Below are 27,705 nucleotides of genomic sequence, written 5' to 3' on the forward strand. Positions count from 1 at the left end.
CTGTAATAACGTAACCTATTTCAGAAAAAGAGTATATGCATATTTAGAAGTTACAGCTAAAACTGTAACTAGTTCCAAACAAAGCAAAAGCAGAACCTTTCATCTCTGTGCAAACAAAGTTGTGTTTCGATCATAAATGAATCTGTATGTTTGAATGAATCACCTGAGATGATTCAAAGACTCACTCACCTGTCGCCACCTACTGGGGCAAGGATGTAACACTCAGTCAAACAAATTGACTGAAACCAATTGTTATGTAACTAAATATACTGTAGCTATAGTTCATTACATCTGAAACATACTGAGTTTTGAAAACATATTTTATTAGCCAAGGTATGTCAAGGTTGTGGCTTACATGAATCTTGACTACCTCAGTGGAACTGCAGACTTCAACAGAAATGGAGCCAGTGGTCTAGAATATTGCTAAAACATTTCCTGTTTTCTTTGAAACTGTGGCAGTGAGGTAAACTCCTCAATTACATCCCAGTCTGAGAGATAAAATCCCGTCAGGACTTTTGCGTTAATCATTGTTTGTATGTGTGTGTGTGTGTGTGTGTGTGTGTGTGTGTGTGTGTGTGTGTGTGTGTGTGTCATGGTCTGCAGGAGGAACACTCATGAGAATGACTAAGAATGCTGCGCTTCGCCTTCCTCAACTGTATGACTCCGCCTCTCCTCCAACCTGAGCACACAGCCTAGTGGAGTTCAGCCAATAGAAATGCAAGAAAATAGCAGCGTAAAGGCACACCTTTGCCTAATGTCTCAACATGTTGTAAATAAGAATTTAAGAACAATAATTTGAGTTTTTGTCTTTATTGGCTTCCCCAGTTTATCCCTGTTATTTTTATCTTTCTTTTCTTCACTTTTCCATTTGGATTCTTATGAAGTGTGAAAAATACGAATATGAACTGACTGCTCTTAAGACAGACATGAGTTTCCTTATTTGGTCAATTGTTTGCATTTTGTCGGTTTATGATAACATCAAAAGAAGATACAAATCTGGCTATGACATCATATCCTGCCATAGTAATTTTTATCCTGAGTCTGAGTTCAGGTTGTTTCATTATGACATTACTCTTGTCTGGAGACATACTCTTTCTCCTTAACAACTTCTCCAGCAATGGACAGGATGGAAAAAGTTGTGATACTACTGATATTATTGCAGAGTGAGTACTTGTTTATTAGTGTTGTTTATTAAATTATGTTTAGTTATTATTATCCATAGTTTAACACTTTACAATGAGGTTCACTATAGTTAAACATTAGTTAATGTATTATCTAACATGAAGTAACCATGAGCAATACATTTGTTACTGTATACTAATCTTTATTAACGTTAGTTAATGAAAATACAGTTGTTCATTGTTTGTTCATGTTAGTTCACAGTGAATTAATGTTAACAAGATTTTAATAATGTATTAGTAAATGTTGAAATTAACATTAACAAAGATTAATAAATGCTGTATAAGTGCGGTTCATTATTAGTTCATGTTAACTAATGTAGTTAACTAATGAACCTTATTGTAAAGTGTTACCAAATAACTAATCTTTAAAACAAGATCAACTTAAATTGTACAAGATAAGACTTTTTAGACAATAAACTGTAACTTGAAATAAGTTTATTTTCCTACCCCATGACAAAAAGTTTTACTTAATTTAAGCATAAATTTAAATAAATTAAAAATATATATGTGCCAGTTGGGGGAAAAAAAAGATAAATTAAGATAATGTATAATATTCATTTAAGCAATTTTGCTTCTCAGTAAATTGATCTATTTTAAGTATATTCAAATATTTTTACTGGAAAAGAAAATAAACTGATTTAATTTATTTGCATCCCTACTCTTGGAAAAGAAATATACTTTTGTGCATGATAAATCAGAATAAGTCCCATAATTTGTTTTGTGAGTGTGGGTTTGGTGTAAAGTCTATAAAAGGGTTGGGTTCTCACTGACTTATCAGTACTGTTTGAATTACCGACTGGTCAATAGAAAGGTTTATCAATGTAAGATGTCCTATATCATTGAGGTTATTATAGAACTAGAGCCTTATTCAGTACTGTCTGACAATTTATTAACAAGCAAAACATGCACAAATGGCATTAGTCTAAATTCACAGCTGAGAATTTTTCCTACAGGTTTCTGTATTGCTCGCATTTTGAGTTTTAATGTAGGAACTGCGGGTGCCAAAATCTTCTCATCTGGTCCTGGGGTACAAGAGTTTGGCTACACTGTACAACAGTTAAGCAATAATCAAGGAAAATGGTAAGACATGTCACTCACCATGTTTTACTCCATAGCATGTTCAATAAAAAAAGTCTATTTGTGGAAGTGAATAATGCATTGAGACACAGTCACAGATTATAGTGGGGAAAATGAGACAACAGGTTTGTTAATGAGTAATTCCTGTCAGAAACAGCAGGAATTGTCATCTTTTTTTCTTCTTCTTTTTTTTTTTGGAATGGAAATTTTGTGTTATTTTTTTAGAAAATAACATAATTAATATCATAAGCACTGGCAAAGTTCTATATGGGAAGTTTGTTTGCATTATTTCATTGATTGCATAGAGAAACTGTGTTATTTCTCCTCAGGCTGCTGGTAGGTTCTCCCTGGAGTGGATACCCTCAGAATAGAAAAGGAGACTTCTATAAGTGTGACACTGGTCCCAAAAACATCTGCCAGAAACTAAACCTTCAAGGTAAATTTCTCTTTATTTTAAATAATGAACTTACAAAAGGTTTTGCGGTATTACCATGTGATTTGGACATGGTATGATTATAATACCATGGAGTACCATGTAAATGCATGGAATCTGAAATAGATGCACTGACGTGTCAGCCAGTAATCATTATTGGCCGACAAAAGCAATTATTTTCACTATCGATCATTGTCCGATTGTTTAATTGTGATGCTAGGTGATCAAGGGAGCGGAAAAAAATTGTTCAGACCACAAGTCATTCTGTGTGTGAAGAAAACGTCTCAGGTTACGCATGTAAACGTGATTCCCTAAGAATAGTGACGTTGACGCTGTGTCCCATAGGGGTAGCTATGGGGAATGCCTCCAGCATTACTTGTGTCTGAAGCATGAGTCTAAACACAACAATGAACTTGATATTGGCAGGCGGCAGCCAATGACGTCACCACTAGTTACCGTGAGTATAAAAGGGAACCTGTGAAATGCTGTGTCCCCTAGGGGTCACTATGTGGAAAGGAATACCCACACCCATATTGGCTGAGCTAAGTCAAAGGACTCAAAGGAGTCCTCATCCCTGATGTGTACCAGCAACAATCATAGACCGAAGCTTCTCAGGAAAGGAGACCTCAACAGGATGACTCTAATGAAAGAAGCCTAATTACATTCCTATTCAGGCGCAGACTCACAGGGAGCCTTAACACTCAGAACTTCTGTTCAAGCAGCCCTGAAGATTGAAGGCCTCAAAAAAGAGGTCTAAGCAACAATCTAACCCAGGAGTAGTACAGAGAAAGTCTCAAAACAAAGCTCCGGAAGGTGGAGGCCTTTTTACTATGACTCTCATAATGAGAGTAGGCCTAGCAACTCCCGCACTAAGGTCAGTAGCCAAGGAGGCTCCAAGAGAGCTTAACGACTTAGAATAATACCCTACCACCTAGCCAAGCGGAGGCCTCAGTATGACCACTCTCTAAATCGAGAGGAGACCTAACAATGGCCCACGCTCAGAACATAAATCAAGGAGCCTCACAGAGAGCCTACCACTCTCAATCACTATCCCAGCGGAGCTCAAGGGAGCGGAGGCCTCAATAATTATAACTCTCTTTAGTGAAAGGAGGCCTGACAATGCTCGCAATAGCCAAGGAGGCTCACAGAGGGCCTAACAACTTAGCAAGCCTTAGCCAAGCTCTAGGAATGATGGCCTCAGTATGACTACTCTCTAAATTGAGAGGAGACCTAAACAACTCCCTATGCTCAGGTTATCTTGCTAGGAGGCTCACAGACAGCCTACCACTTGCAATCGCTATCCCAGCGGAGCTCTGGGGAGCAGTGGCCCTAATAAAGACAACTCTCTAAAGTGAGAGGAGGCCTAGCAACGTCCTAAGCAAAAATGCCACTCATAGCAAGAGGGAATAACATGCTCCATAGAAAGCAGTAATTAAGGAGGCTCACTGAGAGCGTGCAATTTATATCTGGCATCAGACATCACATTCACAACTTCTTTCTGAAAGCAGTGGCCAAGAAGGCTCACAAAGATCCCAAACTCTCAGGGAACGGAGGCCTGAATATGGTTATTGGCGTGCTAAACTAAGAATAGCTTACCATGGAGGCTTCGCAAGGCCTAACTCGGACCTGCTATTCAGGCAGAGCTCTAAGGAGCGGAGGCCTGAAAGAGTGACTCTCTATAACGAGAGGAGGCCTAACAATGCTTTACTGCTGTAAAGACAGTAGTCAAGGAGGCTCACAGAGAGCCTAACATCCTAGCATACAGCTTAGCTGATCTCTGAGACAGCATGATGACTCTCTCTAGCGAGAGGTGGCCTACCAATACCCTACGCTCAGAACAGCTTACCAAGGAGGCTTCTCAAGGCCTAAGAACTCAAAATCTCTGTCTAGGTGGAGCTCTAGGGAGCGGAAGCCTCAGAAGAATGACTTCTATAATGCCAGTATTGTAAAGGCAGTGGCCAAAGAGGCTCACAGAGAGCCTGACAACCTAGCATACTGCCTAGCTGAGATCTGAGGATAGACCTCAGCATAACTCTCTTAAAAGAGATAGTCTAAAATGCCCAACGTTCAGGACAGCTTATGAAGGAGGCTTACAGAAAGCCTAATGACTTGATACTGCTATCCAGGCAGAGCTCTGTTATTCACAGGAGCAGGGCAGTTGTGTCCAGACAAAAAATGTTTTCCATAAAGTCTGTCTCATGCTGCCAAACCAAATCTACCAGATCTACTACCTAGTATCCCTCATGAGAGAGCAGAAAGGAAAAAAGCTCCTTACCTGTCTCTTGTAGTCAGTCTTGTGAATGCATCATACCTAGTGCATCCAGCTTCTTCGAAGAGAAGATAGCATTCCACCCAAATGCGCGTCCCACATCCCTCGAGAATAGGGATGGCACAAATGGAGCTTTTCATTGAGAAATCCTCTCGATAGTGAGAGGAGATCCACACAATGCGCGCATTCAGCTCCGTCAGAAGCTAAACACGCATGCTCCTCATTTCTCATGTACAAACAGACAGTCTTCTGAAGACAAGAAAGACGAGTACGTGTTTCAAAGGTGCCCTTTTATACTCACAGCCTGCTTCTCAATGTGCACCCTATCCATCCTAAATAGTATGTGACATTAGTAATATTCAATACTATTTAGGGCGAATAGGGTGAATAGCATGTACATTGGGATGCACCAGTGGTGACGTCAAAGGCTGCCGTCTGCCAATGTCAAGTTCATTGTAGTGTTTACACTCATGCTTCAGACACCAGTCATGCCAGAGGCATTCCCCATAGCGACTCCTAGGGGACTCAGCATGAGCAAACAAAGTCTCAGTTTTCAAATTCTGTCCATTTTATCACGAAATTCAAAGAACAAATGGTGTTTGACACTCTTAAATATGACATGACAGATCGCTGTAGCGCCTCAGTTGCTGCGGCAGTATAAGTCATCTCTTCCACTTCATCACTCTCGGGTCGGCGGTCACGCCGGCGTGATCACCGTGTTTTTTTTCTAACCAGTGTGAAAGAGACTCAAAATATTCTGTCAATGTTGCACATACAATTAAGAGTTATACACCATTTTAATCTGTGGAATATATTCTTTTATTTGTGTACACTCAGAGTAACAACAAAATGTTGTGCTTTTTGTAAAATAAAGAAAACTAACATGATGCGTGACCTCTCGTTTCCCTCTGAACGAAGTCCAATCTGATAGTTCTCAGAAAATGAACTGTAACTTAATGAATACTAATGACAAAAAAATGACACTTACATCTAAAGAAACGTTGAAATGTCAGGTTTTAAATCATCAAAATCGAAAACAAACATTCTGTGTTTATGTAATCTGTATGAAAAGAGAGCCATGTCAGAAGTCTTTGATTCAGCTCATTATCCGCTAATGCGCCACGCCCACGGAGGGAGCGCTATTCAGACACAAATTCTGAGTCAATGCATGCATTCATCGTCTCAATCGTGTATTTATTGTCTTGAAAAGTGTTTTGAATAGCCATAGTTATCGATCTCTGGCCTCTGTTAGTTCAGTTATTGCCTATTCTTCTTTAGTGCTCAAGCATTTGTGGACTAAAGGTGCACAGAGCACCCTCCGGCTGCGAGCAATCCTGAATAAATATTACTCCTCTGTATAGAAAATTGACAAACATATGAGAATCCATCAGTATTTCTCCAAATGTGCATGCTTTTAAGCTAAAAGCCTATATGAAATGCCATAGAGGTAACATAATTGTTCATACACTTTGCATCACAGAAATACATTATATTTTAAAGAATATAATAGAATACCATTATTTTAAATTGTAATAATATTTCACAGTATTGCTATTTTTTCTGTATGTTTGATTTACACCATGATGAGATTTGAGACATGATCAACAGAGGGTTTTTTCACAGCCTACCTGTCTGAAAGAGCTCATTATTTACGCAGCTCATTAGAGCTCTTTATGCAATTCTTTTGTCTTCTCAGGTGAGAATCATCCATTATTCATGATTATTCACGCCTCCAAGCATACTGTGTTTCTTGACCAAAGATGTTTTAGAAAATTTAAATTTCTCTATTGTTTTATATGAACAAGCAGGCAGCATAATTTTACCTCATTTTGAAGCAAAAACTCTAGTCTACAACCTCAAATACCCAGAAGTCTTGTGAACAAAGATTTAATATATATTTTTTGGCTTTATTTCAGTGACTTAAGTTTTTTGTTTTTCAATAACCACGCATAAAACGTTATTCCTTCAAAAACACAAACATGTACATACATGTTCCTCACATATTATTGTAGCCTAGTTTGTGCTGAATACAGTGTAATGACACCTTTTCCATTAATATGTTTATGAACAACTGAAAAAAGCACACATGTCAGTGTTACAACAGAGACACGGAGACTGAAGTAGAAGCAATACAGTTAAGTATTTATTCACATGTAGTTGAGCACAGAGTGATAACAAGCAGATGTAGCGTGATGAGAGATGAATGGAGTATAATACTGTCCTTTTAACCTTGCAGATGCTGGATGAGAGATGCTATGGAGGGAGACGATGGAGACACTCACACACACAGGTAGGTTTACACACAGGGAGATCAGGAGACGAAGGAGATGAAGGAGATTGCTGGAGCAGGTAAGTAAGTCGTTTGGGAGTCCTTAAGGTAAGCATACGGATGTCGTAGTGCGAACGAGACCGGACAGTGAGTGTGGTGGCTTTATGGTGCTGGTGATTGCAGAGTTAATGATGTGCAGGTGGCGGTGATTAGAAGGCTGGTGATTGAGTGCGTGGGTACTGCAGTGAGGTGGAACCTGACGTGTCTGTTACAGTACCCCCCTTCCCACGGCCCGCTCCTGAGGGCCGCGGACCTCGACGCCGTGGTGGTCGTCCTCTAGGTCGTGGGGCAGGTCTGTCCGGGTGATTGGCGTGGAAGTTCTGTAATAGGATAGGATCAAGGATATCATTCTTGGGCACCCATGAGCGTTCCTCGGGGCCATAACCTTCCCAGTCAACGAGGTATTCGAGCTGCCCACCACGGCGCCGGGAATCCAGGATCTCATGAACCACGTAAGCTGTGCCGTCCTCCAGGATGAGTGGAAGGGGGGGCTCGGCGGCTGCCACGTCAGGTTCTGTGGAGGGAACAACAGAAGGGTGGTGAGGTTTTAGCAGGGAAACGTGGAAAGTAGGATGAATTCTACTATACTGTGCATGGTGTTGGAGACGGTAAGTGACGGGGTTGATCTGCTGAAGAATGGTGAACGGGCCAATGAAGCGGGGACTCAGCTTCTTGCAGGGCAGACGCATCCTGATGTCCCTGGTGGACAGCCAGACCTTCTGCCCCGGTTCATAGACTGGAGCGTCGGAGCGCCGAAGGTCGGCTGTTCTCTTGCGTCTGCGCAGGGCTCTCTGCAGTTGGTGGTGAGCTGAGTCCCATACCCTCTCGCTCTCCCGGAACCAGTAGTCGACTGCAGGGACGTTGGAGGGTTCCCCATCCCAGGGGAACAGCGGGGGTTGGTAGCCGAGTATGCACTGGAAGGGTGTTAGTCCAGTTGTGGCTTGACGGAGGGAGTTCTGTGCGTACTCGGCCCAACCCAGGTACTGGTTCCAGGAGTTCTGGTGGCCGTGACAGAAGGTACGCAGGAAGCGGCCAATCTCCTGGATCTTCCTTTCCATCTGCCCGTTCGACTGAGGATGGTATCCAGATGACAGGCTGACGGTCACACCCAGGAGGGTGAAGAAGGCCTTCCAGACGTGGGAAATGAATTGGGGTCCTCTGTCGGAGACTATATCTTCAGGTATTCCATAATAGCGAAAAACATGGTTGAATAGCATCTCTGCCGTGGCCATAGCGGTAGGTAGACCCTCCAGGGGTATCAAACAGCAGGACTTAGAGAAGCGGTCTACCACCACCAGGATGCACGTATGACCGTCAGACTCAGGGAGATCGGTGACGAAGTCCACTCCCAGGTGTGACCAGGGTCACTCAGGAACGGGCAGAGGAAGTAGCTTGCCGGTGGGAAGATGGCGTGGACTTTTGGAGATGGCGCACTCCCTGCAGCCCTGCAAGTACCTTCTGACGTCGTTGGCCATGTTGGGCCACCAGAAGCGTTGTTTGAGCAACGAAAGGGTCTCATTGACCCCCGGGTGACCAGTGCCAAGTGATGAGGGAATGGAGGAGGGAATGGTTTCTTCAGACCACTGGATAGGGTTCACGAAGATAGACTCCGGCAGGATCTTTTCAGGTTCTTCGGGCTTTTCCTCAGGGGAATGGATACGAGACAGAGCGTCAGCTTTAGTGTTCTTAGAACCAGGGCGGTAAGAGATGGAGAAATTGAATCTCAAGAAAAACATGGCCCAGCGAGCTTGGCGAGGGTTGAGTCTTTTGGCAGCCTTCAGATATTTGAGATTTTTATGGTCAGTGAGAACTTGAAACGGATGAGTAGCCCCCTCCAACCAATGCCTCCACTCCTCGAGGGCAAGCTTGACGGCCAGGAGTTCGCGGTCACCGATGTCATAATTGACCTCCGCCGGGTTGAGCTTGCGGGAGAAGAAGGCGCATGGATGGAGTCTACTTGGCGTCCCCTGCTGCTGTGAAAGGACCGCTCCCACTCCGGTGGGGGAGGCGTCCACTTCCACGATGAATGGTAGATCTGGGTTAGGGTGGACGAGGAGGGGAGCGGTGGTGAAGGCTCTTTTCAGGGTCTCGAAGGCGTTGGTGGCAAGTTGGGACCAGGACAGAGACTTGGGCTGGTTTCGGAGTAGGTTGGTGAGTGGACTGACGATGGTACTGTAATTCTTGATAAATCTGCGGTAGAAGTTGGAGAAACCTAGGAATCGTTGGAGTTCTTTGATGGTTGATGGAGTGGGCCAGGACTGGATAGCGGTGACCTTCCCCTCGTCCATTCGGATGCCACTGTGGTCAATGATGTATCCCAGAAACTGGACAGAGGTTTGGTGAAAGGAGCACTTTTCAGCTTTTAGGAAGAGGTGAAACTGCCGTAAGCGTTGAAGGACCTCCGCAACGTGGTGGCGATGTTCGGCCAAGCTCCGGGAGTAGATGAGGATGTCATCAATATATACCAGAACGAACTTGTGGAGAAACTCCCGGAGCACCTCGTGAATGAAATCCTGGAATACGGAGGGGGCGTTGACCAGGCCATACGGCATGACGAGATATTTGTAGTGTCCGGTGGGCGTGACAAAGGCGGTCTTCCACTCGTCCCCCTCACGTATCCGGATGAGGTTGTACGCGCTGCGGAGGTCCAACTTCGTGAACACAGTGGCACCGCGGAGATGTTCCAGGGCCGCTGGGACGAGGGGAAGCGGGTAGCGGAATTTGACAGTGATCTTGTTGAGGGCACGGTAGTCGATGCAGGGCCTCAAGCCTCCGTCCTTCTTTTCCACGAAAAAGAAGCTTGAAGCAGCAGGGGAAGTAGACGGGCGGATGTATCCCTGTTCGAGTGCCTCTTTGATGTATTCCTCCATGGCCTTCTCCTCCGGTAGTGATAGGGGGTAGATGCGTCCCCTAGGCACTGGTTCACCCGGTAGCAGATCGATGGCACAGTCCCATGGCCGATGTGGAGGAAGTTTGGAGGCGCGCTGCGGGCAGAAAACGTCACTGAAGGGGGCGTAGTCTGGGGGGACATCCACGGAGCGTTTCTCGACAGGGCTTTCGATAGAGGTGGCGTTCATGGAGAGAGACTTGGAGAGTGGAGACTTTGGAACAGGAAGCGCTGGGAAACAGTCGGGAAAGCAGTGATCGCCCCACTTCAGGACTTCGCCCGTGCGCCAAGAGATGGTGGGATTGTGTTGTTCTAGCCACGGGCGCCCTAGAACCCCGTCAGCGGTGGATTCCTCCAGAACCAGCAGATGTACCTTCTCGGAGTGCAGGATGCCGACACAGAGTTGAAGAGGCCCCACATAATGACGGATGTTCTTAAGGCTCAGGGGTTTGCCCGTGATGGAGTGGATTTGATAGCTAGTCGGAGACGGGGAGACCTTGAGGTTGAGTTGTCGGCAGAGGGCACCAGAGATGAAATTTCCTGCTGACCCTGAGTCGAGGAGCGCCACCACTGGAACAGAGGTGTTTGCAGCAGTAAGGGTTACAACAGTAGTGAGTGGTTTCATTTTTTGGATAGAGGGAAAAATTGCACTCACCACGGGCAGAGGAGGACGGGTTGGGCATTTGGAGATGACATGCCCAGGTAATCCACAATATAAGCATAAGTTCAGGGTCAGCCTTCTTTGTCTTTCATTAGTGGTGAGACGAGAATGATCAATCTGCATGGGTTCGGTGGCTGGTTCTGGAGGGCTGACGGGTTCGGACCGACGGAGGAGGTTGGTGATGGTTGACTGGCCCTGGTGCTCTAGGAGACACGACTGCATACGGGACCCCACGCGGATGGCGAGTTGGATAAAGCGTTCAAGTCCAATGGAGTCCTCGTATGCAGCGAGATGCAGCCGCATATTAGGTTCCAACCCCTGACGGAATGATGTGATGAGAGCTTGTTCATTCCATCCACTGGTAGCGGCTAGCGTTCGGAACTGCAAGGCATATTCGTTAACAGAAAGATTACGTTGTTTTAAATTGTAGAGTTTCTCACCAGTCGATGAATCCGTCAGAGGTCTCCCGAAGACCTCCCGGAAGTGAGAGACGAACGCCGAGTATGATCTGACCACAGGGCCTTTCTGAGTCCACAGAGAGTCTGCCCATTGCAGGGCCTTACCTTGCAATTGCGAGATGATGAACGCTATTTTAGCCGTGTCGGTGGTGTAGAAGTGCGGCTGCATCTCCAGGACCAGTTCGCATTGAAGAAGGAATCCGCTGCATTCCTCCGCCAATCCAGAGTAAGGCGCCGGTTTGGCCATGGGACTGGCGGTGAATGCTGGTGAGGGAGCGGTGCTGGTTGGTGCTGGAGTGGAAGCATTGCTGGAGGAAGATGACGATAGCTGTGGTGTGAGTGCTCGGCGCAGCGTGTCCACGAGCTCTTGAAACGGGTCATTGGTGCTCATGCTGTGAAGTTGTTTTGGTCCGGTCTTCTGTTACAACAGAGACACGGAGACTGAAGTAGAAGCAATACAGTTAAGTATTTATTCACATGTAGTTGAGCACAGAGTGATAACAAGTGATAACGTGATGAGAGATGAATGGAGTATAATACTGTCCTTTTAACCTTGCAGATGCTGGATGAGAGATGCTATGGAGGGAGACGATGGAGACACTCACACACACAGGTAGGTTTACACACAGGGAGACCAGGAGACGAAGGAGATGAAGGAGATCGCTGGAGCAGGTAAGTAAGTCGTTTGGGAGTCCTTAAGGTAAGCATACGGATGTCATAGTGCGAACGAGACCGGACAGTGAGTGTGTGTGAGTGTGGTGGCTTTATGGTGCTGGTGATTGCAGAGTTAATGATGTGCAGGTGGCGGTGATTAGAAGGCTGGTGATTGAGTGCGTGGGTACTGCAGTGAGGTGGAACCTGACGTGTCTGTTACAGTCAGGGCATGTCAAAACTTCTCCAAGGCCCCAAAAATCATGAGGGTTAATACAAGTTACAACACTTAACACCAGAAGGTCTTTCAACATAATCTTTCAACATAATCGGTTTCAACCATGGAAAGACAATATGTCACTTAACGTTGCATTTACCTCAGGAATGCACAGGTCGTATAAAAACTTTTTTCCCACTTGTCATGAAAACATGTCTGTGTGTTTGCAGACTCAATCAACATAGATGGTGTGCAGAGCATCAACATGAACATGAGTCTGGGTCTGACTGTCACTCCAATAGCCAAACCTAACAGATTTATGGTATGTTGTAGTAGCCTTGTGTCACAGGGCGGAGTCACTAGAATCTTCTTTAACTCTTTCCCCACCAGCATTATTTATTTATTTATTTATTTATTTATTTATTTAAAAGTTGCCAGCCAGCATTTTTGATCAATTAAAAAAAAATGTCATGGTACCCTGAATATTTTGTTGTATAAATATCTGAACATGCAATATATCAAAAGAAAGAACAGAGCCTCCGTTTTTATTTTTATTCTAGTTTCATGCATTATTTTATTATCAATACTTGAATATGGGTAAGTTTCATTAAAAAGAGCAATATTTTGAACAAAAAGCTGAAAAAAAAATTTTTTTTTTCAAATATTATGTCTGGAACAGATTTAGAATGATGATCAAAACAAAGATGGAGTGGATCGAGTCCATCAACACCCCCAAAGCTTCACAGTCCTGTACCTCTTCATGGGTCGACATTTCATTCAGTAACTTTAGGCAATTTTTATTTAAATGCTGTTTAATTTTTAATGATTGGGGAAAGAGGGGAAAGAGTTAAAAACATTCATTCAGTCCTTGTCATACTGTAGACACTCTGTTATGGATTAAACTGTAGAAAGTTTATAGAATAAATGCTTGTGTTTCAGACATGTGGTTCTCTGTGGGCCCAGCGCTGTGGCAGTCAGTACTTCTACCCAGGAGTCTGTGCTGAATTGAGCCCACAGTTTACACTTCAGCTGGCCTTCTCTCCTGCCCTTCAAAGTACATCTTATTTTGTATTGTCAGAAAGTTACAAAATAAGTTTTCTAGGGTATAGTAGTCATTTTTAATCTGAATTTCTCATTCAGCTTGTGGTGGGCCAATGGATGTTGCCATTGTTTTGGATGGATCAAACAGTATATATCCGTGGCCTGACGTTATAAAGTTTCTCGTAAAGCTTTTGGAAAATCTTGATATCGGACCAGATCAAACTCGAGTAAGCACTGTTATGCAGCTTATCCTGATTCAATTTTGTCTTTGATTTATGTGATATGATTCAATTTGGATTTTGTTTATTTTTTTAGGTCAGTATTATGCAGTATTCAGAGGATTTGGCCTTTCTTTATCATTTTAATTCTGACCAAAATAAAGAAAAAGTACTTTCAGCGGCTTCTGCTATTGACCAAAAAACTGGAGTAGAAACCAACACTTTTGCGGCACTTGATAATGCCAGGTACCATGTCCCCTACACACTCTTACTTGTTATTTTATTTGATTAATTTGTAAAAAAAAATATATATATATAAAATTATGTTTTGGTTTCAGACAAACAGCTTTCCTACCAGAAAATGGTGGCCGTCCAGGTGCCACTAAGGTGTTGGTAGTGGTGACGGATGGAGAATCTTCTGATGGTCATAGAGGTCAAGAGGTCATTGAGAGATTTGACAGAGAGGGCATCATTCGCTTTGGCATTGCTGTAAGTTAGAGATCTGCATAAATATATATATACAGGGGTGGAAATGGGGGGTAACGCGGGGGGACGGCGTCCCCGGAGTGAATTTCAAGGGGGGACGGCGTTCCAGTTCAAATTGGTTCGATTTTATATATATATATATATATATATATATATATATATATATAAATTAAGGGATTTCTGTATTTATTCACTCAATAGCTTACGAAAACGAACCCGATTCAGCACAAAAACATAGAGCAATAAAATTGCATGAGTATTCATAAAAAGATCGCAATCTGAATTCAAACACCCACGCGATCTAAGCATGAGTGGCGCACCGCACGTGAATCACCGCAGATTTGCGCGAGCCGTTCCTAAGAACGTTCTCAATAGAATTCAAATGGGTTTCATTTGAATTCTATTCAGAATGTAGTAAAACTTTATGGAGAAAGTCATCATGTTCTAAAAACAGCCAGTAAAAAGACTGATGAAAAGAGAGGAAAACATGATGATAATCTTGCAAGTTTTTTAAACTTCTCATGACCACCTTTACTAGAATTTATCACGTTATATTGTATTTATTGTGGTGCATTTTAACTAACTTGCTTGAAGAATTTAAAATATATAATCTATTAAGGCAATAGATTTAAAAAAGAGAAAAAAGTTAACATTGCCCTAAGCATGCAATGAGGAGCCATCAATGGTCTAGCTGTAATTATATCCTTATTGTAACAATTACAAGAACTACTTTTTCATAAGGCCAAGTACAAGTTAGAATCATGGATCATCTTGAATTATTGACTAAACTTTCGTTTTCCTCATGTGTAAAATGTGTTCTGCTAATATGACAGATATGCCCATTAGGAAAAACCTGGCTGTACTCCAATAATCAACAAGTTCAGTATAAGAACATTTTAAGTAGATAGTTTGACTTCCCATGGTACTTTGTAAACAAGTAATTGTTAACTATAGACTGTTACTTTATTGAAGTGTTATCAACCAACTTTGCATGTGTGGACCATTTTTCAAAAATAAAGCAACAAACAAATAAATAAACCTCATGAGGGAGCAAACCCAAACTCCTTGCAACCAAGGAAGACAACCAGTCCCCCATTCCAACTGGAAGTGAACAAAATAGAGTAAATTACCCTTTGAAAGTAACTTGATACTTCAAATAAAGATTGCATCAATTACATTGTTACACCAGTAGGTGGCGACAAATGATTGTTAAAAATGTATTCGTCATTGAATCATTCATTACAAAGAATTGTTCAAAAACGTTGATTTATCTATGAAACAAGTGACATCTTTATAATTGAGTCATTGAATCATTCATTCAAACCGATTTTTATAAGATAATTCATTCAAAATAATTATTATTTTTTTGTAAATAGACTGCAGCAACTAACATGTCAGAATCAGTAAATTACTTTTTTTATTATTATTATTCAGAATCATGGGAGAATTGTGAACACTATTTAAAAAAAAAAGATTCTCAATTTCCAGAATCTTGCAGCTTATTGAGTAAAAATCAGCAGTTGAAATTATTTCAGCGAATATTAGAATAAAACTGCATGTTCAGGTAGCAATGTTTTTTTGTTTTTGTTTTTTTAACTCCATGTCTATGGTAACATCCTCAAAAAGTTTTATAAAATGATAAACATCACATTTCAACCCTTTTAACCATTGTTTAAGAAAAGGGATGAGTGAATATTATTATATTTACATTATTATCCAAATTATTTTGCTTTTTAGAATGCACATCAGCTTCCTTTTGCATTAAAACTGGATTCCCTTTTAAATGTGTAATTGTTGATTTTCAGAGTATACTAAACTGAGCGGTAGCCATCCAAAACATTCAGTTTTTAACCTGAGAACAAATGTATTTAAAATGTTTGTGACCTGTTCAATTGAGTCTGCACCACATATGCAAATTCCAAGACAATGTATCTTTAATTTGGCCAAAATCAAACAGGTTATTTTCTCCAAGCAAAGATTCTGTTGAATGAACATGTTTGTGCCACACACACTTCATAAATGTTGTTCATTGACCTTTCAATGTGCTTGCTTGATAATTAAGAAAATATTGTTTGGAGGAAACATGAAATAGGCCTGTTTAATGTTAGAATATTATATAATTGTATAATATTTTATTTTTAAATATATCTGAAAAGTCATTGAAAGTAAAAAAAAAAAATATATAGAGTCCCCCCAGTGAATCTCAGCCATTTCCAGCCCTGTATATATATATATATATATATATATATATATATATATATATAAGTATAAATATAACTATTTTAAGATAATGTTACAGTTTAATTACACAAATAATTACTTAGTTATAATTATGTAACTACATGTAGTTACTATAGAATTCAAATTAGAATTTGGTTTAGGGTTAATTACTTAAAAATATGCATAATTTACTGTTATTAATATAGCAAGTACATGTAACGCCTTAAAATAAAGTGGTACTGAAACTTTTTAATGTTGACGATTTTATTTTTATCTATATTTATAACATAATGAGTAGTGAGATTCCTTACCAAAAATGAACACTTTTAGGAAATCATACTGAAATGGGCTCCAGCATGTTTTCAAATTTCACAATAAAGTACTTAATTTTATACATTGCAGAAATAGTTTTTAATTTTTAGAATATGTCTTGAATTAAATGTATTTCACATTGTTTTAAGGTTGTTTAGAGGAAAACAAGACAAAAGAAATATTTTAGAATTTGGTGTAAAAGTCTCATCAATGAATTCACACAGATTCTCAAGAAAAGTGCCAATATTCAGAAGTTCATCGAGGAGATTGAATTGATCGCTAGCACTCCAACAGAGAACTACATGTTCAATGTGTCATCAGAGGAAGCTCTAATCAATATCGCAGGAACTCTAGGGGACAGAATCTTTAACATTGAAGGTAAACCGTTCATCTTGCATTCACGTGTGCCAAATGCATAATGATTTTTTCATCCAGGCAGTGACAACAGAGGGCTGTTTCATAAAACAAGATTAGAATACATGCCAGGCTTATTTTAGTTAGTCAGACTTATTGTCAGTGAATTCTGTTTCATAAAGCAAACTTAAATTAGTTCAAACTCACCTGGTCTAGGGCAGGCTAACTGTCAAGCTAAGCTGAGCTCCTCTAACACTTTTTAACCTAAAGTACAGCTTTAAATTAGGATAAGCATTTTGTCTTGTTTGATTTAAGGCACAAGTCAAGGTCAAGAATTCCAAATGGAGATGTCCCAAGTTGGGTTCAGCGCACACCAGACCAATAAAAAGGTTGCAGTAATCTTTCAACAAATCTGATGAAGTAATCTAACTAATCTCTAATGTACTGATTCGCAGAAAATTAAGGACTGATGGGGTGCCATTTTATTTCACAGGATGAGATTATGCTGGGTGCTGTCGGAGCATATGGATGGACCGGGACCGTCGTCCATCGAACAGCTGGAAAATCACACATTTTCCTCAAAAATGCTTTTGAGAAAACCCTTGATGACAGAAACCACAGCTCATTACTCGGTGAGTCAGCATTTCAGCATTGTGTTAGAAACTGAACTGTAATGTACCAAAAAACACATTTCAAACCCTGCAAAAATAAAGAGTATTTGAGATTCTTCTCAGTTTTTGATTCTTTCCCTCTGTCATATATTCAGGCTACTCTGTCAGCTCTGTGACTGATGGCTCGTCTGAGTTTTATGTGGCCGGAGCTCCTCGTGCCGTTCATAGAGGACAGGTTGTGGTTTACACTATTAACAGCCAGGGACAACCTGTCATCAAAGATTCACAGAGAGGAGATCAGGTACATTTAACACTTAATGATTTTGAGTTTCATTAGACAGTAAAGTCCTGTAATATGTAATTGTGCTGTCTGTGGTTTGCAGATCGGGTCTTACTTTGGCAGCGTTCTCTGTCCCGTTGATGTGAACGTTGATGGTGTGACTGATCTGCTGCTGGTTGGAGCTCCAATGTACATGAGTGAAGAGAAGTCTGAAACAGGACGAGTCTACCTGTTCACCATTACCAAGGTGACATAGATTTGCTCTCCATGCTCAGATAATCATCATTTTCATATCAGCATATCCTAAAAAGACTCTCCATTTCTTGCCTCATGTTATTCTTAGGGTATCTTGAGCAACCAGGGCAGCTTAGAGGGACCCTCCGCATTGGAGAATGCTCGGTTTGGGACGGCCATCACTGTTGTCCCAGATCTGAACCTGGACAGCTTCAGTGATGTGGTGGTTGGTGCCCCAATGGAAGGCAATGGCCAAGGTGCCATTTATGTCTACTATGGAGACAGAAAAACAATCAGAAAGCAGAGCTCACAGGTAGAATGCACTATTTTCTATGTTAATATCCCTGATGAAAGCCAAGGCAAGGATATTTCAGATTTCAAAATGTCAAAAATATGAATTAATTATTAATTTATGACTTAAAATGTTCCTGTTATGCAATTTAAAGGTTCCCAATTTTGTTGTTGAGGTCTCCTACAATAGGTTTACATGCATCCGAGGTCAAAAACATTGCAGCATCACTTCTTTTCTAACAGTTCATTAAAGGATTTGGTCTCTCTAAACTCTCCTGTCTGCGAGCCCACTCTGCTCTGATTGGTCAGATGACCCAGTCTGTTGTGATTGGTGGTTGTTTCGTACATTTTTTTGTTGAGTCTTTGTCTGAAGACAATTTTCTACCCCTGTGGGGATAGAAAATAAAACATTTTTAAATTTGAATTGAATTTTGGTCTCCTCTGCTCTTATTGGCCAGATGGCCCAGTCTGTTGTGATTGGTCTACTCTGCTCTGATTGGTCAGATGACCAGGGGCACGTTCAAGCTCAAAGCGGTGCGCAGCATTTTGCTACGGATTCCAGGTTGAACGACATGTTTCCTGGAAATTATGTGCAGCAGTGTGCAACAGGGTTTGAGATACTTTTTCTCTTGTTTAGTGGGTGTGTCAAAAATGTCAGCCCAATCAGCAACAACATGTATATAAACCATACGGTATTAAAGAGACAGCTCACACAATGGGTCCAAGTAAAGTCATTTACAAATGTGTCCTCTCAGTATATGCAACAATTCAAGATATTAGAAGACATGTTTTTTAGTAAAATTTAGCATATCAATTCTTCAAAAAGAACACAAAGAATGACCTTCTCAGCTTCCATAGTTGCAACTCTTGCGTCATCAGAACAGGGTGTTCAACGCACCACCGTTTCCATTTAAAAAACGTTTCGCAACGTTTTGTCAGGGCTGAATGCAGCCCTGTTGTGATTGCCCTACTCTGCTCTGATTGGTCACATGACCAAGTCTGATGTGATTGATCTACCGCTTACAACACTTGATACACAGTTATACAAATCATAACGATGGTGTCAGTTTTACCAAATCAATCTCATCCTTTGGAAATGCATGCAAAGAAGTATTCTTCCAGGCCTCAGCTACAACTACAGCCAAAGCAGATGTTGTTCAAGGGCAGCCAATAAAGGCGTAGGTTGGCATTATGCAAATACAAAGTTACGTAGATTTGTGCGGGAAGTAAGACTGAAATTACCGACAGTTTGTTTCAGGCAGTTCAGAATTGCTTCTTTCTTTTGGAAGACAATAACTCCATATACCTTGCACTTTGATCTTTGAAACTTTGCTGATCTTTGTCATTCATAAACAGCTTTATTACACACTACATGAAAGGTAATATCCAAAAAAGCATAATAAGGGCACTTTAATATTTTTTAATAAAAAAATACAAAGATTACACTTCTAAGAACTAAGATACATTCAAACATCCTCTTTTTTCATAATTTTGATTTTTCTTATTTGTCATTTAACCTTATACTAAAAAATATATATATATTTTTACAATTCTTATTTTGTTGTCTGTCTTCTTGTTTTCTGCAGAAAATACTTGGATCCAAACTGGACTCGGAGCTTCGATTCTTTGGACGCTCTTTAGATGGCCGTATAGATATGAACGGTGACTCAATCCCTGATATTTCAGTCGGAGGAGATGGGAAAGTAGTGCAGCTCTGGTAAGGGTCTCAGTGTAGTTGTTGAAGATCTAGTAAATCTTTTACTGAAATTGTGATGTTTATAGAGTATTTCTGATCTCAGGTCAAGGGGAGTGTCAGCTGTCACAACAACAGTCTCCTTTAACCCAGAGAAGATCAGCATTCTAACTAAACCTTGTATGTTCGGTGGAAGGATGGTGCCGTGTGTTACTGCCAAAGTCTGTTTTAGGTCAACATTCAAACCCGTTACATTAGTGGGTAAAGTAGGTAAGGTCGTCTCATGTATTTTGTATCTCATCTACATTCATTGCTCTAAAAAAATCTCCATGAAAGTGAATGGAAAACACTTTTCTTCAGATATCAAGTACAACCTGACCCTTGACGCTGACTTGCAGTCATCAAGAGCCACTTCTAGAGCCCAGTTTGACAACTCAGATCGTGTTCTCCAGAAATCTGTTAGTGTCTCTGAAACAGAAACCTGTGTAGATCATAAAGTCTATGTGCAGGTGAGTTTTTGGCAGTTAGCCATAAGCCTAATGCTGTTCATAATAACAGTTCTCACTGTACAACTTTGTTTTATTTATAAGTGCTTGAATGGTCATTTTACATGGTGGTTCTCATGGTGTAATAGGAGACTCCTGATTTTGTTAGTCCAGTTGCTCTGCGAGTTGACATCAGTCTACAGAATCCAGAAACCGGCCCTGCCCTAGATGCATTTCAGCCCAAAGCATGGGAATTTTTTGTAAGATTCTCTCTGAATTTAATTAAGGGTGTCAGTAAGTCCAGTGTCAATTGTTTCAAAGTTATTAAACTTTGTCAAAAATGTATTTCTCTTTGCTCAGATCCCTTTTGTAAAGGATTGTGGCTCTGATGACAAATGTACTTGTGATCTGAAGCTGACTGTGGAAGCTGTTGATGTACCAAGGTAACCTTACATGTCCCACTTAAAGGGACAGTTCACCTAAAAATGTACATTCATTATAATATAACCTTTATTTTGTTCCAATCCATTTATATATGGTGAATGGGTCTGTCAAATTCTTAAATGGGCCAGAGTTGTTATTGTTAAAAAGCTAAAACTATTCAAAATTGTTTTTGTTAATTGGAACAAAATAAAATATAAATATTAACTGAAGAATTCATACTTAAATTAAAATTTGAAATGGCAACTAACTGAAATAAGTTTAAGTTGAAGTACTAAAATAACTAACACCAAAACCTAAAAAAATAAAACTAAATATTTTGTTAGGGTGAACTTTCCTTTAGGAGTAAATAATCCATTACTACCACCAGGGCTATGTGTAATGTGTTATTAAAGAACTAGAATCCTGAAATTCAGATTTTGTTTTGTTTTGCAGCTCATCTTCACTTCTAGTTAGCCCTGCCAGAAACAGACTCTGCTTCATTGTTACAGTAACAAACATGAAAAATGCGGAAAATGCGTACAATACAAGAGTGTCTGCTAAATTCTCCAGTAACCTGTTCTACGCCTCCATTACACCCCATGTATGGGCACCATTTTATATTTTGACCTAAATCTTCTCTGCTTTGTGTATGAGAAAATGTATTTATGAACCTTCCCGCTTACGTTTGCAGGGAAATAACACTGAGGTGAAATGCACTTCAAAAACAGGCTCACTCGACTGCCAAGTCGGATACCCAACCCTGACGCCTGGCCAGACGGTAAGAGAAAAGTGTGTGTGTGTGTGTGTGTGTGTGTTTGTGAGCATACACACTTTTTGTTTTCTTTAATAATTTCATTTTGTCTCATCAGGTAACATATGAGATCAACTTTGAGTTCAACCAGAATCAACTAAAGAAAAATGCTGTTGTGAACTTTGAAGTGCAAAGGTAAAGAAACTGATTTCAGATACTTCTGTTTTAACTTTTGTGTATCTGTATTGTTTTGCCTGTAAACAACCCTGCATAATATTTTCCAGTGACAGTGAGGAGAAAGTGACATCTGATAACAAGGTCTCTCTAACCATTCCAGTCCAGTATGATGCCGAAATCATCCTCACCAGGTCAGGGGTCAGACTAATGCTAGTATAGTATATGTATGTATACATATTTTCCTTATGTAAAAAAAACCCTTTTCAATTAATTTTCAAGAGACATAAGCTTGGATTATTGCGTCATTGGTGCTGAGGATCAAGTCAAACACACAGTCTCAGATTTAAATGACATTGGCCCAGAATTCAACATAATGTTAAGAGTGAGTCAAAAAAAAAAAATCTTGTATCTCATTATGTTTTGAGTTTCCCCTAGTGTTTGCAATGTGAACTATGCAACAGGTATTTTGAAGCATGTCTTTCTGCAGGTTTCGACTGGAACCTTTCCTATCAATCAGGCTCATCTGACAGTCTTGCTGCCCACTAACACCAAGGCTGGAAATCCTTTACTATATGTGACTTCAGTCAAAACAGCGCCTGTAAGTCTAATGCTCAATTAAAAAGTATAGTTACTATACTTTTGCTGAGCACTTCCTATACAAATAAAGTATTTCACTGCACATGTATTTATGTAATTATACTGTAAATACCAGGCTGGGGTCAAAATGAACCAACACATCATTTAAACTCTGTTTCTGATGAGCAGGTTGTAAATGTGCAGTGTAACAACAGTGCTCTAACTGACCCATTAAAAATCAGAGAGAAACCCTACACTGCAAGCTTCACTAAACAGAGCTTTAGAGGCACAACAGAACTGGTCAGTATGTGTGTGTTTATGTGAAATTATACATAGTGTAATACATAGTATACATAGCTCATACAGTACTACTAATACAGTAATATTTTTATTTAGCAAGTATGCATTACATTGAACGAAAGTGACAAGAAAACACATTTATGATGTAACAAAAGATTTTATTCAAAAGAAACTTTCTATTCATCAAAAAATCCTGAAAAAAAAAAAAATATCATGGCAGCACAACTGTTTAATATGGAAGAGGATTAGGGCCAAGCAATAATAAAAAAAAATAAAACCATCTCGAGATTAAAGTTGTTAAATTACGAGAAAAAACTAGATAAATTTCGAGAAAAAGGTCGAGATAAAATGTTGAGAATAAACTCGTTAAATTACGAGAAAAAAAACTACTTTTTTCTCGTAATTTAATGACTTTATTCTCAACATTATCTCGACTTTTTTCTCGAAATTTAACGACTTTTTTCTCATAATTTAATGACTTTATTCTCAACATTTTATCTCGACTTTTTTTCTCGAAAGTTAACGACTTTTTTCTCATAATTTAATGAATTTGTTCTCGTAATCTAACAACTTTTTTCTCGTAATTTAATGACTTTATTCTCAACATTTTATCTCGACTTTTTTCTAGAAATTTAATGAGTTTTTTCTCGTAATTTAACAAGTTTATTCTCAACATTTTATCTTGACTTTTTTCTTGAAATTTAACGATTTTTTTCTCGAAATTTAATGATTATTCCCAACATTTTATTTTGACTTTTTTCTCGAAATTTAACTTTTTTTCTCATAATTTAACGAATTTGTTCTCATAATCTAACGACTTTATTCTCAACATTTTATTTAGACTTTTTTTCTCAAAATTGAACAAGTTTAATCTCGAGATGGTTTTATTTTTTTATTATTGCTTGGCCCTAATCCACTTCCGTAGTTTAAACATTAATAACAATCAGAAATATTTCTTTAAATCAGCATTTTAGAATGATTTCTGAAGGATCATGTGACACTAAAGATTGGAGTAATGATGCTGAAAATTCTGCTTTGACATCATAAGAATAAATTACATTTTAAAATATATTTAAATAGAAAACTGTTATTTTAAATTGTAATAAATTTACATTGACAATAATACTGTTTTTACTGTATTTTTGATCAAATAAATGCAGCTTAAGATGACATAAGATAACATAAAAGACTTCTTTCAAAAACATTAAATTGTCTTACTGAACCCAAGCTTGTGTAACACACAGTTGTTCATTTTCAGAATTGTAAGACAGCAAAATGTGAAGCCATGACTTGTGACCTCAAAGATCTGGAGCTAAAGACCAACTACTTTGTAAACATCACCACAAGGATCTGGAACGGCACTTTTGCCTTTGTAAGTGTCTCTTGAACTGTTTTCTCTCTTTGCCATTTCTGTTATCTGTCCTGAGCAGATGCTTCATTCCACACTCCATGTTTATCTCCTTCTAGGCTGATTTTCAGACCGTTTTAGTGGCTGGAAGCTCTGAAATAGAAACATCTCAGCCTGATCTCATAGTCGTCACACACAAACTACAACAGGTCAGTTCATGACCCTTTCTTTCAGTTGTGTATTATATTGCGAAAGCTATAATTTTGTCCTTTAATATTACTTTTAATATTTTTTCCACACTATTATATTTCTGGAAGAGGATTATTGTGTTTGGGGGTCTTTGACATCAAAAAGTTACAAAAAAAATCCTGTCCAGACTGTGCAATGGCATTGCTTTATATGTCATTGATATGCTTTATCTGATATATGATAATACTATATATGTTTCCTGATTCTGCTGCAGATAAAAATTACAGTTAGTAAAGTAGGAGCACTTGGAGATGTTCCTATTGGTGTTATCATTGGAAGTGTCATTGGCGGACTCCTCCTGTTTGTTCTAGCTACAGTGATTCTATGGAAGGTATGTGGTCTTTGTTTTAGCATGAACTACTGTACAACTGCACTGTAATTTTACAAAGGAAAATTGTTTATTCTAATAATAAATATAATATAATATATAATTAGGGCTGTCAAAATTATTTCAGTTTAGCGCTTTAAAAATATTTAACGCAATTAATGCAGCATCCATTTTTTCTGTCATCCTTTGGCTGTGCTATAGTATGTGATCATGCTATTATACATTAAAGTGCTTTTAAACCATGATAAGACACCAAAAAGAACTCAAATCTGTACTGGCGCGCTTACTGTGAAGCAGCTGTCTGTGAACAAACACCTGAAACAAGCGCACAGAACGCTGCTTCAGACAGCACGGCAGTACCGCATTGAGTTCTCTTTCGAGGTTGAACGGACAAAAATACACAAAATTATATCCAAATTCCAAATTTTGTCAAGTATTCTCAAAAACATAGTCTTAAATGAGTTAAATAAAGTCTTAAATGACCGTAAAGAGTTGTGAGAAAATAGGATGTGTCAGATCCGTGTCATTTGTGTCAGGTCTTAAAGTGACAGCAGCCTAATAAACCTGCTGCTGTCTGTGTCAATGGTGTTAATCAAAGAACAAATGACAAAGAGAAAATCACTCACTGCTTTTGACTGATTAACTTTTGTAGATATCATTAATCTATATTCAATTTATAATTTATGCAGTGAAGACTGTGCAGTGTTTGATTATTCAGTTTCTGTATATTTACATGTAAGACCTAACTAAAAATCTTGTTCTATTTTTTAAAGCTTGTTAAATGTTAAAACTGGTAGGGGGGGCGGGGGGTGGGGTTGAGGTTGTCCATGTAATAGACACATCAGTATCAGTACTAATTCATTATTCTTAGTAAAAAGATGTCATTAACCCTTAAATGCATACCTCGGGTCTTTAGTGACCCGGGACGTCATTCGCTATCCTCCTCCTCGTTCATTTTTTAAAGTTAGACATCAACCTTCTTGGTATTCCTCAATCAATTCATTATAAAGAATATAACAAGAAAAAAATCATATGATTATAAAAGAATGCTTATTTTTGTATTCATTTTTTGTAAAAATTGTATAGTGTACGAGTGTATGAGTGTACGTATATTTTTTCTGCACAACAATAATTGAATCTTAGATGACGGAATAAGTGCAATTCACCTTTATTCCACAAGGTGGCAATGTCTGATACACAATGCTGAAGTGACGACTCATTCAGACAGAAAACTAAATAATAAGAAAAACATGAAATGGCTCAGCGATTTACTGCAGAGCAAGTACTGAATGCAATCAAATATAACTAACTATTACTGGATGGATCTGGTGAAGCTATTAGCGATAAAAATATTGATTTTGAAGATGTTGAAAATTATATAGATTTGAGAATACATTTGAGATTGCGAATGGGCTCATATTCGTGACCTCAAACATAAAACTAGCCTATTATTTGCTGAATTTACTGGCAAATGAGCTCTGACGAGGACAGTGGTGATGGCATAAAGCATCTGCTCAAACTGAACCCTTTCAAGCTCAAAAAGGTAACAAAATACGATTTATTTTATTCTTCTGTAATTGTTACTCTAATATCAGAGGAGTTTTATACTATCGCGACAGGTAGAGATCCTTCCGTGTTAGATATAGATCCGGGTCGATAAAGACCCGAATATGTAAGAATGATTGGCGAAACAGTCATGCATTTAAGGGTTAAACAAATATTTAAAATATACTGCCTTTATGTGGTTTCTACATTATTTTGAAGATTCAGTGTGAAAGTATTAAAATATTACAAATATATATATATATATATATATATATATATATATATATATATATATATATACTGAAAACTTTAATGTTAGGTGTGATTAATCACAATCAATTACAGAAAAAATGTGTGATTAATGAGTTAACTTTTTTAAAACGACTGACATCACTAAGTATAATACAATATAATATAATATTATACTGATTTCCAACCAGGTTGGCTTCTTCAAGAGGAAGTTGCCACAGAAGGGGAATGAACAGGACCAGGCAGAACAAGAGGGTCTGTGTGAGAATCCAGCATGAACAGGACATACATGCTCTGCTCTGTGACTACAATGATTGATGTCACCTCGAAATGAAGAGATAAATAACTGATATTCAGTTTACAGTCATTCAGGTCCTGCTGGAGATCTTGGTTATAATATTACTGTATTTTAAATCATCTCGCACTTGATCTCTGTGTGCTCAGTTACGCACTGTTCTCAAGTATGGACGAATGAGTTTGTACATGTATGAGAGCTGTGTGATGTGTCAGACAGAGGGGGTGGGGTGAGATGCCTCTGTCAGTTCCTACTTCCAGATTCTTGTTGCTTCAGTATGGTTTTCAGTTAAAGCATAACAGAAACAAATTTTGTAAATACATACTTTGAAGTTTGTCTATTGAAAGTTGTTAACGTCCTGCTGTTTTAGTTTCAGACTACTATAAGAGTAAAGTGTTTCTGAGACATTTAACTCGCTCATGGCACAAACTCACAGTTCAATGACACACTGTGGTTATAACTCCTCTATGTGAAGTACTTATTATGAATGACTCTTACTGTTGTGATTGTTCAAGCCCCGGGGGCAGATTAAATTATGTTCTTTAAACCTTGTTTTTGTTGGCCAGATTTACCCTTTTTTTCTCTTCCTTCGGGCGATTCTGGAATACTAAGCATATCTTAAAGTGTTTGATGGGCATTTTTATGGTTTTATTGGGTTCATGTTTACCAAAATATTTATTGTCCAGTATAGTGGCCTCAAATAGTCTCTAATACTGTCTATGCACAGCCTTACTTCACTTAATAAAACCATAAAGTTGGGGTTAAACTTTAATTTAGGAATGTGAAATTTCTATTCATCATATTCTGTTGCCATGAATTTCTGTTGCCAAACACCATGTCGCAATGGACAGGTTAACTTCTCACCTATTCAGTGTACTTTTACCTTAGATGGTTGCGTTTGAATGTGTGCATTTGGGTTTAGTTTGTGTGCCAACTGAGGTATGAGCATTCTCAAAAAGGGTGTGGTAAGCTAATTTAAAAAAATGTATTATAGCTATTTTACCACATTGTGTGTAATGTTGTGTTGATTGTGTGTTAAAATCGAAGATATAAAAAAAGTCAACAGTGTGTTAAGG

The 27,705-nt window shown here is 39.2% G+C and overlaps 2 protein-coding genes across 3 annotated transcripts in view; both read left to right on the forward strand.

Annotated features, from left to right (window-relative positions):
* The first annotated feature begins 978 nt into the window (after nt 1-978).
* Nucleotides 979-27,676, forward strand: LOC137028867 (integrin alpha-2). Its single transcript, XM_067398189.1, has 30 exons — nt 979-1,163; nt 2,135-2,261; nt 2,588-2,694; nt 12,394-12,485; nt 13,103-13,217; nt 13,304-13,431; nt 13,520-13,668; nt 13,761-13,911; nt 16,665-16,818; nt 17,110-17,183; nt 17,288-17,426; nt 17,561-17,706; nt 17,789-17,932; nt 18,029-18,232; nt 19,797-19,927; nt 20,010-20,173; nt 20,264-20,412; nt 20,538-20,648; nt 20,749-20,831; nt 21,265-21,412; nt 21,503-21,589; nt 21,681-21,757; nt 21,847-21,930; nt 22,019-22,121; nt 22,227-22,337; nt 22,505-22,615; nt 23,874-23,987; nt 24,083-24,172; nt 24,427-24,543; nt 26,526-27,676. Exons 1-30 carry the CDS (start codon nt 1,118-1,120, stop codon nt 26,610-26,612), a joined length of 3,543 nt encoding a protein of 1,180 aa, XP_067254290.1. The 5' UTR covers nt 979-1,117; the 3' UTR covers nt 26,613-27,676.
* itga2.2 (integrin, alpha 2 (CD49B, alpha 2 subunit of VLA-2 receptor), tandem duplicate 2) overlaps nt 27,515-27,705 on the forward strand; it is a 40,038-nt gene continuing 39,847 nt past the window's right edge. For both annotated transcript variants that reach the window (XM_067398185.1, XM_067398180.1), the window contains exon 1: nt 27,515-27,594. In XM_067398185.1, coding sequence (XP_067254286.1) covers nt 27,571-27,594 — 24 coding nt within the window. In that variant the 5' untranslated portion in view covers nt 27,515-27,570. The remainder of the gene's footprint in view (nt 27,595-27,705) is intronic.

Source organism: Chanodichthys erythropterus, chromosome 10 (genome assembly GCF_024489055.1).
Source record: "Chanodichthys erythropterus isolate Z2021 chromosome 10, ASM2448905v1, whole genome shotgun sequence".
In the NCBI taxonomy this organism is placed as follows: Eukaryota; Metazoa; Chordata; class Actinopteri; order Cypriniformes; family Xenocyprididae; genus Chanodichthys; species Chanodichthys erythropterus.

Coding starts and splice junctions, on each gene's coding strand:
- LOC137028867 (XM_067398189.1), top strand. CDS start 1,118: ATGGACAGGATGGAAAAAGTTGTGATACTACTGATATTATTGCAGA. Junction 13,669..13,760: donor GCGGCACTTGATAATGCCAG/GTACCATGTCCC, acceptor TTTTGGTTTCAG/ACAAACAGCTTTCCTACCAG. Junction 20,174..20,263: donor TACATTAGTGGGTAAAGTAG/GTAAGGTCGTCT, acceptor ACTTTTCTTCAG/ATATCAAGTACAACCTGACC.